Genomic DNA, 21,092 nt, shown 5'->3' on the forward strand with positions numbered 1-21,092 from the left:
CTGAGTGAAATAAGTCAGACAGGGAAAGATAAACACCATGATTTTACTTACTTTGGAATCTAATAACATAAAATAAACAAACAAGTAGAACAGAAACAGATTCATAGATACAAAGAACATTTTGACAGTTACCAGATGGGAGGGGATTAGTGACAAGGTGAAAGGATTAAGAAGTACAAATTGGTAGTTCAGAACAGTCACGGGAATGTAAAGTAGAGCATAGGGAATGTAGTCCATGATATGGTAATAACTCTGTATGCTGTCAAATGGGTACTAGATTTATCAAGGTATCAATTCATAAGTTATATAAATGTCTAATCACTATGTTGTATACCTGAAACTAATATAATATTGTACATCAACTATAACTGAAAAATTTTAAAAATATTTAAAAAAATAAGCCAATTAGAGAAAGACAAGTACCATATGATTTCACTCACATGTGGAATCTAATGACCAAATTGAACTAACAAGCAAAACAGAGAGAGACTTATAAGATAGAGAGCAGGCTGACAGTTCAAGGGATGGGGCTGGAGAGGTGTGGTGGGGTGAAGAAATTGAGCAAAACAGGAAAAAAAAGAAAGAACTCGTGAACATGAACAAGAGTGAGGTGATTGGGGGGAGTAGGGGCAGTGGGTGGAGGTGGAAGAGGGTATAAGGGGAATTAATGGTGATGAAAAACATAAAAAATAAATGTTTAAAAAAAAACAATTTCTGACAATAGCCTGCTTTTCATCGCCATTCCTCTAGTGCCAGTCTTCCTCTCAGATCTCCTGGGAAATGGGTCAGGATTTAATGGATGAGGAAATTGAGGCCTAAGAAGAAGAAGAAATTTCCCCAGGGTCTCCAAGTTATCCCATGACAGCTGGGATGTCGTGCTGGATCAGAGTGTTCCTGATGTTTTGATAGAAGGCTCTGCGCTCAGCCCGACAGGTGCTTTTGTTGTTTCATTAGATGAAATTATTGGGAAACAGTTGGGCAAATACATACGACTGTAGAGTTTGAGGCTACATTTTGCCTAATGCTCTATTTGGGTCTACTTCAATACTTCCTGCCAATGTGGAAATCTGTACACATTAAGGAAACTTGGATTGTTCAACAATACACCTGATTATAATTCTAACTTCAGGAGACAACGCATTTCAAATTTTTCTAGTACAATTGCTATACTCACCCTAAGTACAACAGATGAGGCATAAAATCTTTTATGAGCTAGTAAATAGAAGCTTCTGCTGCAAGATAAAGATACTGCTTCTTTCAATCCCATAACATGGAGAGCTGTAGTCATTTGTTCCAGGCTAAAAGGAGATAAAAGTCTGCTAGACTAGACACCAATCCTCAGGTTTCTTTTATTCCAAACTGTTAACACACATGAGTGACTGAACCCTAACACCTCTTTCCTACAGACCCATTGCCAATGTGTGTGCGTTCCCCTGCATGCTCTGTGAATACGTGTGTGGGAAAAGGTATCTTAACATACCTGGGTTTTGAGATCATTTTAGAATCAGAAGAAACATTTACAAATGGAAAATTAACCAATAAATAGTTCAAGAGACTTGTGCTTTTTCATTCATATTTAAAATATCACCTCCTTTTTCTCCTCCACACAGGATGACACAAAATTTTATTTCTATGCTCATTGTTTTACTGAATGAACATGAAATCTGAATGTTAATTGATGCTTTTCATCTTCCAGGTAACACACCTAGTTGAATGCTGAGCTCCCATGAAAAACAGCTTCACATTGATGGTTTACAGCTGATACAGAAAGAGAGGCTACAAAAGCTTTCTGTATGGCACTAAGTTTGGCTCTTGTTTGGCCAGCGAAATAAAACACAAAGGGTAGATATGAAAGCTTTTTATTTTAGCCATAGCTTGTTGATGATTCATATCTCATTTCCAGAAAGGAAAAAATATTTCATCTTCAAAACACTGCAGGCATTACACTTAGAAAATTAATTTATTTAAATATTAATTTTGCCCGGGAGGGCATTCTGGAGTTAAAAAGCCACAGGTTTGGGTGTCAGGGCATTCTAGGTTCAAATCCTAGCTCACCATTTGCTGCTATGACCATTTATGTTACTCAACCCTATTTGGCCTCTGTTTCTTCATCAACAAAAAGCAGACAAAACCACCTTCTTTCAGGATTATGATAGGAATTTGTGATGTCAGCATGTTTCCAAACACAGAGCAGATGCTCCGTATATGATTTTAATATGAATTAAAGTAATACTGGTTGATTTAGATGCAATTGTACCTTTTTATCTTAAATATATTTCAAACACATGGTTTTCTATCCCCCTCCCAGACAATGAGTGAATTTTAGAATGAATGTTTTTAAAACTCTGATCATCCTCTTCAGTCTTATATTGTAACTACCTGTTATTTTTATTTCATCTTGTTTTTAACTCCCTTAAGTGATTCATAATGATGGATGCTTATTTAGATTTTCTGAGAAACATTTATTTTATCACCATCACTTCACACACTTCGCTCTTCCCTCCTAGGTTTATCATACTTCTTAGTAAAATATATATTTAACTTTTTATTTTGAAATAATTATAGATTCCCAGAAAGTTGCAAAGAAATCTACAGGGAGGTTCTATGCACCCTACCCCCTGCTTCCATCAATGCTGACATCTTGCATAATAACAAAGCCAGGTCACTGAAATTTGCACGACCCACAGAGCCTACTCAGATCTATACATGCACTGGTGAGTATGTGTGTGTACTTCTATGAAATTTAATGCTGTGTAACTACTACCCAATCACACAATATATTATTGTGCCATCATAACAAGGCTCCTTCATGCTGTCCCTTTGGAATCAATACCCTCCCTCACCTTTATTAATTTCTAATCTGTTGTCCATTTCTTTAATTTTATTTTAATAATGTTTTATATAAATGGAATAGCACCTTTAGAGGCAGGTGCTTTTTGTTCACTCTGCATGATCCCTTCAGGTACATCTAAGCTGTTGTATAACATTAATAATTTGTCCCTTTTTTTTTTGCTGTGGTATTCCAGGGTATGGACGGACCACATTTTGTTTAAGTGTTTATGCACTGAAGGGTATTTGGAGAATTTCCAGCTTTTGGCTAACATAAAACAGAGCAGCTATGAACTTTCATGAGCAAGGGTCTGGGTGAATAGAAGTTTTTGCTTTCCTGAGACAAATAACAGAGTGTAACTGGTAAGTTATAAGGTCCATTTTTCAGTTTTAAAAGAAATTATAAAACTATTTTCCAGAGTGGATGCACCATTTTACACTCCAATGAGCAATGTATGAGTGACCCATTTTCTCTGCATCTTTGCCAGAATTGGCATTAAAATTATTTTTATTTTAACCATCCTGATGTGTGTAGTGATATCTGATTGTGACTTAAATCTGCATTTTCCAAAAGGCTAATAATGAACACATTTTCATTTGCTTATTTACTGTCTGTACATCCACTTTAGTGAAATGTCTCATACTGTAATTTGTCCATTTGCTAAATAGACTGTTTGATGTTTCACTATTGAGTTCTGAGAGTTATATATCTATTCTATATACTAGTCCTTTGTTGGTTATGTGACTACAAATAATTTTCTCCCAGACTATGACTTTTCTTTCATGCTCTTAGTAGGGTCTGTTGGAGAGGGGCCCATTTTACCATTTCTCCTTCTATGGATCATCCTTTTGGTGTCATGTGTAAGAGCTCTTCACAAAGCTCCAAGTCCTTAAAAAAATCTTCTATTTTTTTCTGAAAAGTTGTATAGTTTTTTATTTTTCCTTTAAGTTGCTAATCTATTTTGGGTTAATTTTGTAATAGAGTATAAGACAGGTTAAAGTTCTGGGTTTTTTGCCTTTGAAGCATCATTTGTTGAAAAAGCTCTCTCTCTTCCATTGAACTGCTTTGGAATTTTGTCAAAAATCTGTTGGGCATAATTGTGTGGATGTATTTCTGGAGTCTCTATCCTGTTCATTGCTCTGTGTGGCTATCCTTCTGCCCATACTCCACCATATTGATTACTATAGCTCTACAGTAGGTCTTGAAATCAGGTATATTGATTCCTCCCATTTTATTCTTCTTTGTAAATATTTTTGGATGTTCTAGCTCCTTTGCCTTTTACATAAATTTTAGAATAAGCTTGCTAATGTTTATTAAAAATACTTGCTATGATTTTGAAAGGTATTATTTTAAACTTATAGATCAATTTAGAGAGAAGTAACATTTTTACTTTGTTGAGTCACCTAACCTAGTAGGTCTTGATTTGTTTTATCAGCATATTGTAATTTTCAGCACACAGATCCTACACATGTTCCATTAGATTTATACTTAAGTATTTCATGTTCCTTGGGGAGACAAATATATATATATGTACACACACATATGTATATATATATGTATATATATATATATATGTATATGGGCTTCTAGTTGTTCACTGTTAGAATATAGACATGGCATTGATTTTGTGTGTTGATTTTATATCCTGTGACTTTGCTGAACTCACTATTTCTATGAAGGAGGGGTTCCTTTTATTTTATTTTTTACTTTTTGGTATTGTCTTTGGGATTTTCACTGTAGATAAGGTCATCAGAAAACAGAGATAATTTTCTTTCTTTCTTCCCAAATGGCATGATTTTTGTTTTCCCTTTCTTGTCTACTATACTGACTAGAACTTTCAAAATTATTTTGAATAAGAGATGTGAGATTAGATGTTCCTGCTTTGTTCCCAGTCTTACAGGGTAAGCATTCAAGCTCTCACCATTAAGTGTAATGCTGGCTATAGATTTTGCATAGATGCTCTTTATGAGGTGAGACAGTTCCACTCTATTCCTAGTTTGCTAAGAGTTTTTTTCTTAATTGTAAATGGGTACTGGATTTTTCCAAATGCTTTTTATGTGTCAATCAATATAATCATGTTTTTTTTTTCTTGAGCAGGTTGATATGATAGATTACATTGACTGAAATTTCAAATATTGAACTAGCCTTGCATATGTGAGATAAATCACTTAGTTATAATACATTATTATTCTTTTCATACAGTATTAAACTTCATTTGCTAATATTTTGCTGAGGACTTTGTGTGAAATGCATATTCTACTAGTTCTTCCAGCTGGAGTCTGTGAATGTTCAATACTCTTAATCTTGTTTCTCTGAAAATGTCTTCTTTTGGCCCTAACTTTTAACTAGTAATTTTGCTGGTTTAAGAAGCATTACTTGAAAGTGATTCCCCCCAGAATTTTTAAGATATTCCATTGTTTTCTGACTTCTTTGCTTATAAAAGTATGCTACCATCAAAACTTTCTTTTCTTTATAGATAACCTGTCCTTTCTCTCTGGCTGCTTTTAAGATTTTTCTTTGATATTTCATGTTTTAAAGCTTCTCCATGGTGGGCCTAGGTGTGGATGTTATTTTTAAATTTTGCTTGGGATTTTGTGCTATTTCAGTCTTGAAGCTCAGGTCTGTCTTCAGTTCTAGAAAAGGTCTCATCAGTTTTATCTTCTGTTATTGTCTTTCTCCAGCTATTTTTAGTCTTGTGTTCTGGAATTCCTATTAGACACAGGTGGTATTGGTCATTTTATCCTGTCTCTGAATTGCCCTTTCATGTTTTTTAAAAATTTCTCTGCGGACTGTGCGATTTCCTAAGATTCGTATTCTCATTGATGACCTCCCTCCTCAGATGAATAACCTGTTCCAGAAGCACCAGTGATCTTGATCAGTTCTATGTAAATGTAAGGGCTTGCTATGGTTGTTACTAGTATTAGTCCTCAAATATTCTAGTTTTTCTCTAAGCATATTGTTGGCTTACACTTCCTTGTCCCATTTAAAGTAGAGCATGGCCTTGTGACTTCTTTTAACTGAAATATCTCTGCTTGTTTTAAGAGCCAGAGGAGAATTTGTCACACTCCCTTTATCCAGCTCTAATGATGTGTTGAATGAAGCTATCATCATGGGTTCCTGAGTGGCTATGACAGTAGACACACCTGCCAACCTGCACTGGACATGCAATTTGAATAAGAAACAGATTGGTTGTGGTAAGTGCCACTGAGATTTGGGGGTTGTTTGTTCCTGCAGCATTACCCACCTATGCTGACTGATATACTTGGAGATCTTCCCCAAATGCAGGTATTGTAAGTTCAGACTCCATCCCTGTGCATGGCTTATGGTTTCTTGCAGATGACTTTCTTTTCCATCCAATGCCTGGGTAAGAAGGACAAGTTATTTGCCACTTCCCTTGGCTGTGAGTAAGGTCTTCCCCTGTTCCTATCCCATTTTATTAAATGACCAGGCCATATTTGCAGGGAGCTATTAGTCCGTCTTTCTGTTCCTTTTTCTCTTGCTATGTAAATATTAGTCCTAGCCCAAAGGCCTGGGACCAATACTCACTTCTAAAATATACATGTTCACTGTTGTTTCCATTGTTATAGCCTTCTGGATAGTCCCTTTCCTTTCTTCCAAACTCGGCCATGTATTTATTTTTTGTTATTATATTTTGTCCTGTGTTTCTACGTGTTTGTAATAAGGAGGAGACTGTTGGCACTCTAAGCTTCTTCAACCTGACATATCGCTAGAAACCTGCCCATCATTCCACCTTCAAAGCATAATTTCTGTATTCCCTGGGTTATTTCTGAAGCATTATCCACATTCAGCTTAACACCAGCTCTCTACAATGTGGGTTGCCTGGGTCATCGTACTCTTAGGGCTGACGATTAGAGGAATTGAAAGACATAGATCTACAAATACAGTGGAAGGTGGGGAGGATGCTAAAATTTAGAGACAAAGTTTAATAGTCAAATAGAGAGGAGATACCATGGATGGGGCCAGTTAACTTACAGGGAAATTTCCAGAAACAATTTAGCCTAAAATATGATTTAAAGGCATGTAACTGATGAAAGTAAAGACTATAAAAAATCAGCCAGCCTAAAATGTAATTACTGTAAAATTAACTATAAACTCAGCAAAAAATTATAATAATGTGAAAGGTCAGTGATGGGGTATTTATTTTGAATTAGGGGAAATTGAGGTGATATGTTTGAATTAATTCCATAGGTAAATAGAGTAAGTTAGAAGCTAATAAATCTCAAATGGGAAATGTTTTGTATTTAACATTTTGATGTAATATTTCTAAATGAAATTCATGTCTTATCTTTGAAAACAAAATATTATTGTCATTTTAATTTATAACTCAGGCCATCCTTGTGAACATCAGTTAATTGATGGATTACTTACTATATACCAGGTACCATATTAAGAACAGTACCGATGTGATCTCAATTGGAGGTAGTAGGTATTTATGGAGGGAAATCACAGACTAATTAACTTGCCCAAAGTCACCCAGCAGGTAAGTAAGGGAGTCCAAATGAGGTGACTCTAATCACTATACCAGCTGCTTCTGTTACACTCAGTACCCTTTTTGGTGGGGGGCGAGGGAGAGGGTATGTAACTACAGGTATATGGATGGCCTGGGACATGGGTGGGTAAGTACTGTAGAGAGAAGTACACCACTGAGGTTCCAGATCAGCTTCTAGAATTATCCTGGTTCTGCCTTCATAAAAAATCTTCCCTCCTTTTGAACTATCAGACTGCTCTTCATCCCTCAAAACCCAATTCAAATGCTACTTTTCATTAAAACATTCCAACTTTTCCAAACTGGAATTTTTTTCTTTCTCTGTTCAGTACAGTATAGCAATTTAGCACGTGGACTCTGGAGACAGACTGCCAGGGTTCGAATCCTGCCTTTGCTGCTCAGTGTGTTATGTACATTCTGTCATAAAGTGAGTGCTTAGTAAACGTTAGCTACTACGACAGCATTTATGTTTTCTTATATGTATATATATACCTCCTCCATCAGAACACAACTCCTGGATGGCAGGGGCCAATCTCACTCTAATTTCATGACACCTACAGAATCCAAATTCTTCTGTCTGCATCCACTGCTAACATCCTCGCCTCCCTAGATTATCATAAGACTCCTTACTGGCCTCACGGCTTCTGTCCATGCTTTTTGGTTTGTGCCAAATCCAGCAGCCATCATATATTCCTCATACCTGAAGCGATGCCACCGCTCTTAACTGTGCCAAATAGCCATTCCCATTCCGATGTGGCCCGCATAGCCCAAGTCTCTGCTGTTGGAACAGCCCTACGTCATTCTCTCCGATCTCAGTCCTTATTCCTCTGCTACTGTGCAACTCCAATCACAGTGGTCTCCTTGCTGCTCCCTGAATGTGCAAGGTATGCTTTTGCTCAGAGCCTTTGCACTGGCTGTTCCCCTGCCTGGAAGTCTCCCAGCTATCTGTGCGGCTTCTGTCTTCACATGTCCCAGGTCGTGGCTCAAATGCCACTTTCTCAGTGCTGCTGTCCATTATTTTAAAAATGAGACACTTCTCCTACCTTTATCCCTGTACCCACCCTTTCCCTATTCAATTTTTCTCCACTGCACTTATACCATCTATTATATATTTTATTTATCATATGACACCACAGTGGAATAAAAGCTCCAGGAGATCAGAAGGTTGTGACTTTTTTTTTTCATTGTACCCAAGACTATTTTAGTAGGAACTCAGTAAGTATTTGTTAAAATAATGATTTTCTTTCTTCCCACCTGATATAGCACCATGTATATTGTAGATATTTAACATATATTTGTTAAATTGAACTCTTTTACTCTCAAAAAGGTTCCTATGTTACTTGGCTCTTTTTTTAAGATTTCATTTATTTACTTTTAGAAAGAGAGGAAGAGAGGGAGAAAGAAAGGGAGGGCAACAACGATGTACAAGAGATACCTCGATTGGTTGCCTCTCGCCAGCCCCCAACTGGGGACCTGGCCTACAACTCTGGCATGTGCCTTGACGGGGAATCCAATCGGTGACCTTTCAGTTAGCAGGTCAGTGCTCAATCCACTGAGCCACATCAGTCAGGGCATTACTTGGCCTTTATAAAGGTAAATGGGAGCACAGGAAAGTACATAACCTGAGACTCATACAAAACCAATTACTAAATCAAAGTACAAAGCATGTTGTCCCAAGGGAACTTTTTTCCCCAGGAAATCTTCAGCTGCACTGTCCTGGTCTATTTGCCTCTGCCTTGTCAACACGAGAAGGAATAGCAACATCTGGGTGTTAATTGACCATGACGGGGTAGAATTCCCTGGGGCAGATGAGGACAGGAGTTTGGTGGGAGAAGTCCCTGAATTCTGGAAATTGGTATGTGGTATAGAGAGGTGGGAAGTCACATAGAAAGGTCAGCCACTTTTTTATTGTTGAGTCTGCCTATGCCTCTGTGTTAAGCTGAGGGATGAGGTGGCAGATAAAAGTAGTTCAGAGATCCCTGCCTTGGCCAGGTAGCTCTGTTGGTTGGAGTGTCACCTGTGATACCCAAGGCTGTGGGTTTGATCCCAAGTCAGGGCACATAATGAATCAACAAATGAGTCCATATAAATAAGTAGATAAAAAGTCAGTGTTTCTCTCTGTCTCTTCTCCTTCCTTTCTCTAAAAATTAATCATTAAAAAAAATTCCCCAAAAAAGAAAAAGTACTTCAGAGATCAAACAGGGATCAAAAGTAAGAACAAAGGCAAGACAGACTGAGGTGAGCAGGGGTCCTGCTAGTCACGTGTACTGGGATTAAACACTCTAGTTCAAGGACATGACTAAGCCAGACACTTGAGCTCTCCTTACTTTTCTGCCAAAGTAGGACTACTTTCCATCCCCCATTGGAAGCTGGTTAAAATGCCCTCATGTGGTGCTGCATTGTAATAACACTTTAAATCTTTCCTAGGAATAATACTACCCTAAATCAGTGATCCCCAGACCAGCACCAGCATCACCTGGGAACTTGTTAGAGACACAAAATTCTGGGGTCCCACCCCATATCTGCTGAACCAGAGCTTAAGAAGTAGAGCTGGACAAAGCCTGAGAACCACATTCCTGAATGTAAGTGTCATGAGAAAAAATGCAGCAGAGTAACGCAGGGTGGATACTATCTTACTCACAGGAGGGCTCTCTGAGGAGCCCCATCTGAACAGAGGTCTGAACGACATGAGGAGGGGGGTCGTGCAGACGTGGGGGGTGGGAATGGGGGATGAATCCAGGCAGAGAGAACTGCATGGGCATAGCTCCTGAGGGGGAGCCGCCTGGAACAGCCAGAAAGCCAGCAAGTCTGGGTTTAGCACGACTTCTTTGTAGTCTTTGATTTATGTGTGTTTTAAAATCCTTACATGGTTACCATGTGCCTTTAGTTATACTGAAAATTCTTTAAATACAAGAACCAGATTTCATATATTTTTAAAATAACTCACCAAGGCACTGTTAACAGGGCCAGAAATTCAACAGATTCTTAATAAATGCATATATATATGAGTGGGGAAAACATTGAGAAGTAGGCAAAACTTTTGTATGTGTTGGGTGGGGGTGGGGGGATGAAGGATTTGTTTTTATCAGGCTTAGATTTATATTACTGGAAGATACTTAGCCAGAGATGTCAGAAAGCCAATTAACCCCTTGGAAAAATTCTGGAAGTGAAAAGGTGGCGGGACTATCACTTTGAATGCCATTACCAAGCCTTGGAGGACCCAAATGCAGCATGGGGAAGTTGGAGCTCCCCTTGATGGGAAACAGTTACATCAGTTAGGTGCCCTGCCGCTTTCATTTGCTCCACTGGAGGATGCGGCTTGGGAGATGCCAAACCAAAAGGTAGTCATGGAAGCTGAATCTGTTCCAGGGGGTTTACGTGTCCCCTTGCAATGCTAAGAAACCAGTTTGACACACTGTGTGAAGGTTGAAGAGGCTGGGATAAAACCAAATTAAAATAAACAGAAAGCCTGATGGCACTAATTTTGCAGCCTTGAAATACTTTCTGAGTTTGGGACACTGCCATAAGCCTGACTGTGCCCTCAAATGAGAAAAGGAGGAAAAGGGAGAAGAGTGTCTTGCGCCCTGGATTAGTCTGCTCAGGCTGCCATAACAGAGCACCACGGAAAGGGTGGCTTAAACTCAAGAAGTTCATTTCCTCACAGTGCTGGAGGCTAGAAATTTGAGATCAAGGTATCAGCAGGGTTGGTCCTTCTGAGGCTTTTTTTCTTGTCCCTCTGTGTGTGTCTGTGTCCTAACCTCCTCTTCTCATAAGAACACCAGTTATTTTGGATAAGGACCTACCCCACAAACTTTATCTTGATTTCATTACCTATTTAAAGGCCCTATCTCTATATACAGTCACATTCGGAGGTACTGGGGTGGGTGAAGACTTCAACTTATGAATTCAGGGGGATGCAATTCAGCCAATGAAAGCCTGTAAAGGAGCAGCTCACACTGACAAGAACTGAGGCACCCCCATCATGGTGGTACCTCGGGGACTCACCTGCTGTCCTGCTCAAAACCAGCTTTTGGAGGGACAGTGAGTCGCCTGCTGGGCCAGACAGGACCTTATCTCCAGACCCCAAGGCGGCTTCATTGTAATCCTATATCACAGAGCTAACGTGGGAAATCTGATGGGGAAGGGACCTGGACCCTTCACCAACTCCTTCGCCTCAGAAGACATACAACTACCCTCTAATAATGCAGAATGTGTTTTTTCTCCCAACATATAAGAAATTGCCAAACATCTCAGTTTCCATGTCAACAGGCAGCCCTCAGCAGGTCAGTGCAAGGAGGACAGCACCAAAGACAGTTCTACTCTAAAGCTGACTTGTATCTTATTATTATTCTTACTGTTTTTTGGATATTCTTTATAGCTTCTACCCCCCCAAAAAAAAATGTCTGGGAGCTCTTAGAATTAGATGAACCTAAAGGATTATATTTTAAAGTCAGTTTTTAAAGGACAAATTAACTTGGGAAAAAACTTTGAAGGATGCAATGAACCTTGCATTTACCACAGCCCCCCCCCCCGCCCCCACCAAAAAAAAAGCAAGACTTACTCAAAAGATTTTAGGTAGAGTTTTTATAGCAAAGAAAAACAAGAGACTGACAAACTAAATCTCTTCCCTGGGAGTAGTTCAGGCACATTTTGTTAATGTCTCTAGTTCCGAAAAACCATAGCAGAGCATGAGAGAGCACACCACTGAATCCAGGCACTTCCATCTCATTCCCAGAGAGAGTATAGAGTAACAGCTGGCATTATTAGAAAATATAAAAAATCTGGAATTTTGTCATCACGGGAGAGATTCCTTCTCTAACTCCTTCTTGCTGTTCAAAGCCGTCAACAATGACCTGCCCCTTAAATGTTCCTCTCCACCTGAAGTTACCACTTGCTAAGACCAAGAATACCCCACGGCCAATCAGCTGTGGGCCAGATGAATTATCAGGATTATATCAACTTTTTCCATGTCTCAGATTAGCTCACCAGAAATCTAGAGTTCAGAAGACATGGCTTCATACCACGCCCTTAGATATTGACATTTTATATAAAGATGTAGCTATATGAAAAAACTTTTCATAAAACAACTAGTAAATGTAACTGTTGATTACATAATGCAATGTCAATATTAAGCTACAGGAGTTCTTGGATTATAATTCTTTAACACATTTTTTTCTAATAAGCCAGGATAAATCTCTTCTTAAATAATGAAATCTACCTGATTCATTACATTTCTGCTTTTATCTCCTTTTTTTTTGTTGTTTGTTTTTTGTCTTGGCTGCAATTACAATTATCCTTATCTTAATTTCTCTGGCACACATATTGTGCCCAACTGCTATTACATTAATTCTTGTTTTAATGGTTCTTATATACCTTTATTGTTTTTGAATAAGCCAAATCAGAACTATTTTGGACATAGAGAGGTGTAAATAACAGATAAAACTTGCCTTACATTCTCTCATGTTGTCTTATGAAATTTGATGGACCGTTCTTTTTTTGAATGAGTAATTTTTACATCAGAAAAAAAAAAGCAAAAGAAGTTTCCTAGGTGCCTGGGTTAAGATGGGCTATCACAGCTGTAACAGTGACAGAAAGAAATATTTCACACTGGCTTATTGGTAGATTACCCTTCTGAAATGGCTGAGGAAATTAAACCCCATAACTCCATAACCGGCTACTTAACCTCTTATCTCCCCCTGCATTATTGAAATGTTTTTATGTTAACTTTACAAAAAGGTAACCTGTAGTCCAGGTTTAGGGATCCCCTGGTGTAAAGAAAGAAAGAGAAACAGCAGGTCCCAAGTCTCCTCCAAGACTCCTCATCATGCCCACCTACAGACCCGAAAATAATCGTGACTTCGGGAGAGCTCCAACCCTTGGAAAAAATCAAATCTCCTGTTCACCTGTGTTGATATTTTTCATACCTGCATTCCATCTACAAAGTAATCCTAGAGATACTGGTAAAGGCCATTGACCTTCTCAGGTACCTTATTAACTAAACAATTTCTACAAAGTCTGAGAAATCATTCCAGAGTTTCAACCCAGAATTTTAACAGCAAGAGACTGCTAAAGATATCTGACTAAATTTATTTTTTAAGATAAGCACAAACACATCATGAGTCTACATAATCTTTTACAAGAACATTCTTTTTTATGGGTGAATTGAGAGTGAAGTGAGTAAACTTGAATAACTACTCCCTTCTCTCAGACAGCCTCATATATGAAAATTCAAACTCCTAAGGGAAAACTAGGGGTGATTACTTTGATCACAACAACTGTCTCACTATACCAAAAAATTTCCTGAAATATTCCTTTTGGTGGTTAGTTCCCAGTCCCAAATCCATTTGTTTTCTTTTATAAAATCTACCTTTCAAGATATTCATTATGACAAGTGCAAGAGAGCTAAGAGGTAAGCTTTTTGACTTAGCTAATTTAGCCAAATAAAAATCCTAAATATTTCCTATTGTAAAAGAAAATTTCTTCAGAACTTCCTCCCTTCCCTTCCCTTCCCTTCCCTTCCCTTCCCTTCCCTTCCCTTCCCTTCCCTTCCCTTCCCTTCCCTTCCCTTCCCTTCCCTTCCCTTTTTCCTTTCCTTCCCTTTTTTTCCTTTCCTCCCTCCCTCCCTTCTTTCCCTCTTCTTTCCTTCTTCTCCCAAACCCCTGGTCTATTTAATGTTTTTACTATGTATGTATGCTAGTAATTTAGCATAGCTCATTTTTTTCAATGAAATATTAAACTACAATATTTATAGCAGAGAAAATTCCACAGTACTCTAGAGTTCTGAGGGACACAATTTGAAAACCACACCTCCACTTCACTCTACAGTTCACTGCCAAGTCTCTAGAAGTTGTTTATCTGAACCTGCTGGTACTTGTCATATTTTCTGAAATACCCAGAATAGGCAGTACTATAATTTCTACAAATCAGCACATCAGACCCCTTGTATCAGTCAGGGTTCAGTTGCAGAGAACTAAGTTAGTTTAAGCAAATATAGACTTATTATGTGGTTTTCAGAATCATTAGGTTGATTTAAACTATGGAACTGGGATACTGTAGAACCTATCTGACAAAAGAAGCTTCCCACCAACTTGGACAACTGTACTCCAAAGCCACACCGCCTTCGGCAGGAAGCTGCCAACAGGTACTGGAAAGCCAGGCCACACCTCTGCCCTCAGTACTAGAAAAAGGGATGCCTTGCACCCTGACTCTCAACACTGTCAAGCTGGTGACTATGCCCTGGGACTTTAGCAAATGATGCTGAAGAAAACCCAAACGCCTCCAAAAATGCCTTGATTCCTACTTCTGGAACCCAGCACATTTGATATTCCAGAATGAGTCTGTTTTCTTCCTCCAAAGTAAAGAAAGGCAAACCAGTAGGAGGCTGGAGTGGACCACGCCAGCCAGTTGCCGTCCACCTACCCCATACACTTAGTTCCCATAATAGAGATAATACTCAGACCTTTCTTTGATAGCACCCCAAAAAGACCAGGAATGTGCCCCAAACCTATTGACCTGCTATGAAACTCACTCTTGTAAATTCTTGCTTTTACATTACATTTCAATCGCTACTAGCATAGAAAAAACAAATTTCATAAATGTTCCACTTACTCTAGAGAGTGATACCACTTTTCATTTGTCTAAAATTTATTTCTATTTTAACTATCCAAAATATAAGGTTCACACTCAAATAATCTGAGTCTTACAGTCTTTGCTCATGACTCTTCTTGGCTTTCAACTTGGAAGATGGAGATCCCTCAATCCCTTACTCTAGCCCTCTACCTGCTCTTAAATTCTGGCGACCATGAACTTTCTGTTCCTTAAATCCCTCCCTTGCCCAGGGAATGGTCACCATCACTGTTGCCACATTGGAATAAAAGAACAGCCATGTAGATACTCAACAAGTCACATGCATGGAAAAAGTTCTCCCTTAATTAGTCTAAAATCTTCCTGAGCCATTGGAAGCCATTCTTACTTGTTGAGTCCGAGTGTTTAAAAAGCAACTCATGACAGAAATGACAATATGTCTGGCTGCGGGCTGGCAAGGGAAGGTCTCTTTTCTAATTGTCACACCTTATACAAAAATCCACCCAAAATAAATCATGGATCTAAATGCACAATACATAAATATAAAACTTACAGATATTATTTAGGACCTTTACCTTTGAGAAGAGTTCTTAGACATAACCGTAAAAGTGTAATCTATAAAAGGAAAAACTGACAAAATGGACCACCTCCAAAACAGATCCCTTTAAGAAGATGAAAAGACAAGCTAACCATTCAGAATACAGTCAACACAGGCATCTGGCTACAGTGAGAAGGAAGTGCTGCTGCTCTTCTTGTTTTCACAGGAGTTTTATTTTCAAATTCCTGAGCGCACACAGAAGGGTGGGAACATCGTGCGGCTACTCCCCCCATCCCCACCCTACCCGAGGCTGACTGCAGCGCGGCCAGACACCAGCCCCTGCCCACGGTCACATTCCAGACAGGCATTTATAAGACAGTGATGATTAAAAGGCAATGAACGACCCCATCATTGAGACCCAGACCTAATATCATCAGCGGGGTAGTTTTTCATAGAAATTATTTCAAAAACCAAACTCTACTGCAAAGCGGTTTTTACTTTCTTCTGTAGACTTCCTTTCTCCTCATCTTCTCCATTTTCACTGAAGAGAGAGGGCAGGGGAAATGGTATAAATGCCACTGAGAAGAATTTTGTTTGGGCCATGATGGGTGGCTCGGGCAGGGAACCCAGCACTCTGCAGAAGTAAAGGTTTTGAGGTGTAAATCACTGGAACCTGGTCATGCTATAAATCAGAGCTACTGAGCACCTTGCTTTCTTTACTTTTCTGCCTGGTGAAGCTCCAAGAATGACTAGCTTGCCCTCAGCATCAGACAGGACCTGTGTGCTGAGCTGTCATTTGGTCCTGCCTGCAGTCCCAGTACCCTCTTTCAAATGAGAAGAGCTCACATCCAGCCTGCAGGAAGGCATCCGAGGGAGAATCTTCTAACACACAACAGTGATGGCTAAGTTCTCTGTCCTAAACACGGTGGCTCTCCCTCCTCTATCCTCATGTCTTTTTAAAGCCTCTGTGAAACGTACCCAACCTCCCTGCGTTCCTCCCATCCCCTAAATATGCTCAGGTAACAGCAAGGAGGAATCTGTCAAGTGGGAAAATGATTAAGTTAGCAGGTTTATCTGCAGGCACAGGCTGCCTGAAGTGAGGGTGAGTTTTATCCCCTCCAGGGAGCGGTAGTGGAATGAGGATCTGTCTAGTCCGGGCTGCACCCTCAGGGTACCCAGGTCTCCCCACTGCACTGCCTGAGCTGAGGGAAGTCTCAGTGACACACTGCACATGTGCAAAAGAGTAGCCCCGGAACTGGGTTTGACCGGTCTCCTTCCGGCTCAGTGGCTTTGAAGCCATCGCAGTGGTATGTGTCTTCCTGGAGTGACACTTGGGGCAGCCACTGGAGTGAGGAGAGTGAGGCACTCCCCAAGGACATAAAATTTAAGGGGCCTAAAAATACTCAGTAATCAAGATCAATAGTAACTTACATGTGATTTGAAAAAAAATCAAAAATAAAGCAAAAATCCATGATGAACAAACTATGAAATTTTAAATAAGGACAGGATCAACAGGGCTTTGGGGGAGATAATAGATACTAAAAGATACGCAGATGTCCAAATGGCAGCAACAGTGGTTTTGCAGGAGGTTCCAGCTCAGTATCAAATCTGCATCCCCTGAGGCCTGGAGGCACCAAGGGCTGGGAGACACCTGTTGCTCTTGGCTCCCGGCTCTCAGGGGAGCCTTGGCTTGAGTGTTAAATAAAGCCAGGCACACAGGAGTTTTCCTGAACATAAAGGTGAACAAGGCCCTGGCAGGGAGACCGTGTTTAGTCTCTCTCTGACTCACTTTCCTGTTTATTTCCCATCCAGGTTCAACTGAAGTACTCCACAAGGTCAGGTGCGGCTGGGAGGATATTCCCACACAGGCCACCAAGAGGTAATCAAGGGCAGCGCCAATCCCACTGGCCCAATGCCAATTTATTTTCTGGAACCACAGCTCCCCTTGTTCGGGCAAGCTTCTCATTCCTCTCTTCTCACTGTGTTCCTTTGTTTTTATCCAGGAGTTGTAAAAATCCCAGGCCAAAAGCCCCTCATAAAGCTGGGAGATTAAACATCCCGGATGCACTTTTTAATCAGCTGTGACTCTGCATCAGCAGAAACTTTATAGCAAAGAGTGCTCAGAGTAAAACTCAGCATTTTGCAGGAGGGCTGCCACATCAAGAGAAAACACCAGCCACCCTCAGTAATTCCTAGGGCAAGGCTTCCATAGGCTCCTGCAGCCTCTCGCCCTGAGGCTTGCTTCCCAAAGCTGCCAGTATCTACCTGTACTGCCAACTGTGTTTGGCTTGGATTCGAGGAACTTCCTGCCTGCAAGACAAAGGGTCCATTATCCAATGGGCTCAGTGTCCTGCAGGTATGTGGGAAGGCACAGAGGCATTTATTCTTATCTTCATTTTATTTTGCAAAACACAGACTATCTTTACAGAGAATTGAATCTCACTCACTTCCTGCAAAGCACAATGGAGAAATTCCACTCCTAAACTGTCTCCTGGTGCTCTTGCTTCAAGCATGAGTGGGTTTAAGAAAGCATGAGGCTCCATAATCCAGCTGCAAAGCCCGAGCGGTGCTGGTGTGGAAGCCAGTGTCCTCCTGACACTGCCCAGGCCCATGGGCTCCTTTGGTGCATCCCACCCTTTTGTGCCCCTTGCCTTCATTTGTAAATGAGCCAATAGGAGCTGAAGGCCTAGACTAACTGCTTCTGCCATCCAATTAACTTTGTCGCCTCCAAAAATGGAAAAAATGAAACAAAACAAAAAACAGAAACAAAAAACAGATTTTCTGTGGCTTTTTTCTCTCATTTCTGAAATGAGGAACTTGGATTCTAAGCTAAAATGAAGCATAGAAATTTAATATCAAAAATTAATATTGATAATGCAAACAATAATAGAGACTGTTTTTGTTTTTTAGGATAGCTAGGACAATGCCTGAACCCAGTCTCATCATCTGTAAGTGAAGATCGAATTCAGGATACATCCTCACATCTTTCATCTCTTTTCTTCTTCAAGCAAAGCATTTGCTAGGCTTTACAAGGCAGAATTTAGCAGTCTTGTGCATGGGGCCAAATCCTGAAGCATTTTCAAGCTGACCTAGTTCCTGACCCCATCTGTCTGCAAATGCAGGTACCAAGTGGGAACCTTGAAACAGCAGGTTAAGCAACCAGCACAATTGTCAAAGAGGACGAAGTCCCCATAACCTGTACATTTTGTTCAAGGGCCAGAAAAAAATAGCAGAGCAAGATAGAAAGTGAATATCCAATATGAAGATAAGTGGTAAGGCAGAAAGAGAGAAACCTCCTCTTTTTCTTAAAAGCTTATTGAAAGAAAATGCTATGCCAAATGTGTGCCAAGCCCCTCTATCCTTTCATGTGCCGCAGGGGTGAATGGCCCAAGTTTACAGCTTTCACTAACATTCACTGGTGTTTTGGCCACATTGCACCTCTTCTTCCTGGAGCTATGCATAGCCTCCCCTGGACTGCCAGAAGTCGCAGGGTTCATACCCCAACTGGCCAGGCTTCTGAGATGGGGAAGGGGGCTCCTGAGAAACAACACTCATTTTGATCTGTCCCCTGCTATTCCCTATACCAGGAACCCTATGTCCACAGGCAAATACTGTGGACATTTTGGCTCAGGGGCTAACCCCAGCGAGGTCTGAGTGGGCCCAGTCCCAAAGACTCTTAGACCTACTGCTCCCCAGTAGGCAAGTCTTCATGTTTGATATCCAATCAGTGAAGGTTCTTAGGACTTGTGTTTTTACAAATTAAGATCAAATGAACATTCAGTGGCAGGGGTATGTGCTCAGAAGTATAAAAACAGACACGTGCAATAATAAAGGAACATTAGAAATTGCTTTTTGAGGCTCACCCAGAGATCTTTCTTTCGTCTGGTTGGTCGTTCTCACCACTGGAAGGCTCGCTCGAGTCCGGCTGCCTCTGGAAAAAGGACTTGGAGCTTCTCCCTCAGACATGGCTTCCAAGGAATCACCCGATGTCTCTGATAAATGCTCGACCGGCTCACCCAAACTGGGAGGTTGAGGACTGTGAGACAGTTTGGGGCTTCTTGTCTGCAAAAGGCATTTGAAAGAAAGTGGAAAAATAAACTATTATTAAGTATGCTAAAAATATTTTCAATGCCATCAAGGTCTACCAATTTACAAAAACAATATAGCAAGGGGAAGAAGTCTATCAGAAAGACTGGATAGAATTAAAGACCCAGTGGGTCAAAGTTCTAGGTGTAAAAGTTACTGGGGAAAAAAAAAAATCCCAACCATATTGCCCCTGAGCAATCCATTAAGATTTTTATCTCTGAACATCTACCTTACAAAGGCATTTGTACAAGACATTGAGGACAAGCCACATTATAGGAAATAATGATGGCATATCAATTCCTTGTGCCAAACAAATTCTGACAGTTGTTATAATACATGGAATTGTGCACATTTATACACAACCATGAGCCCTATAACAGCATTTTGGTCACTGATTGACTGCATACACAATGGTGGTTCTATAAGATTATACACAGCCTAGATGTATACTGGGCTACACTATCTAGGTTTGTATACTCTATAATGTTCTCGCAATGATAAAATTGCCTAATGATGCATTTCTCAGGACATATCCCATCATTAAGAGGCACATGACTATATACCTAAATGGATAATGAATGTACGCCAGAATATACTGAACACTATCTGTCCTTTAAAGTCTTATATCAAGAATATTTCCAAAATCAATAACCTAAGATTGCAAGGGAGATATTTATATCACAGTTGAACTTTCTTTTGAGGCACACATCCTAAAAATAAGATGATGTCTATTTGGTTATTACCTTGACAATCAGCATGAAGTTGTATAACAACTTATACACATATATAATTGAATTTTTCTTTTAGATATCTATACTGTAATGGCAGGAAGTAGGACGTGTAAAATCTACAATCTTACAAGCTAGTAGTTAATGACATTCTTTGACTATGTATTACTGATTGAACACTGTGGAAGATGTAAAAAAACAGAAATGGGGTCTGATGTCAGAATTTTAAAACTAATCGATGAAATTAGTGAAGGACAACAAATAACACAACACATCATATCATTAAGTGTAAACTATAAACTGTGTGGTACACCCGTTCATACTTTCTACAGACATCTGTTGAGTATCCACCATGCTCCAGGCACTGTGCTAGGTCTGGGGACAGAAGGATGCACAGAACAGACATGACTCCACCCCGATGGTGCTTACAGTCCAGTCAGGTGACAGACATTGCCACAGATTAAAAGTGCAACAGCCCAGACTGTTGGGGGGGGGTGGTGCCTATGGGTAGAGGGTTGGGAAGAAATGTAAACTGTGATTTCAAGAAAGAGGGAAGTTGGAAGGAAAGGGGAAACTGCAGGGGAGGAATGAAAAGCAGGAAAGTCATTCCAGGTGGAGGGAACAATACATGCAAAATGCCTGAGGCTGAAAGAAGTGGCAAGCACTGGAGGCTTGGTGGGGCTGGAGTCTGTCAGAGACCATAAAGGACATACAGGCCTGGAGTCAAGGTAAGAATTCTCAACTTGGCTCTAAGGTACTAGAATATCATTTAGGCAAGAAAAGGGGCCAGGGGGCCAGGATCAGATACTCCTTTTAGAA

The 21,092-nt window shown here is 40.1% G+C and overlaps 1 protein-coding gene across 17 annotated transcripts in view; it reads right to left on the reverse strand.

The window, feature by feature from the left end:
• KIAA1217 (KIAA1217 ortholog) overlaps positions 1 to 21,092 on the reverse strand; it is a 486,478-nt gene that overhangs the window by 127,624 nt on the left and 337,762 nt on the right. For all 17 annotated transcript variants that reach the window (XR_006787887.1, XM_045858214.1, XM_045858223.1 and 14 more), the window contains one exon: positions 19,323 to 19,521. Coding sequence is in view for 16 of the 17 variants with exons in the window: in XM_045858214.1 (XP_045714170.1) it covers positions 19,323 to 19,521 (199 nt within the window). In the remaining variant the exon portion in view is untranslated. The remainder of the gene's footprint in view (positions 1 to 19,322; positions 19,522 to 21,092) is intronic.

This window comes from Phyllostomus hastatus, unplaced genomic scaffold, assembly GCF_019186645.2.
Source record: "Phyllostomus hastatus isolate PE091 unplaced genomic scaffold, TTU_PhHast_1.1 phas_scaffold_1674, whole genome shotgun sequence".
NCBI classification, from domain to species: Eukaryota; Metazoa; Chordata; class Mammalia; order Chiroptera; family Phyllostomidae; genus Phyllostomus; species Phyllostomus hastatus.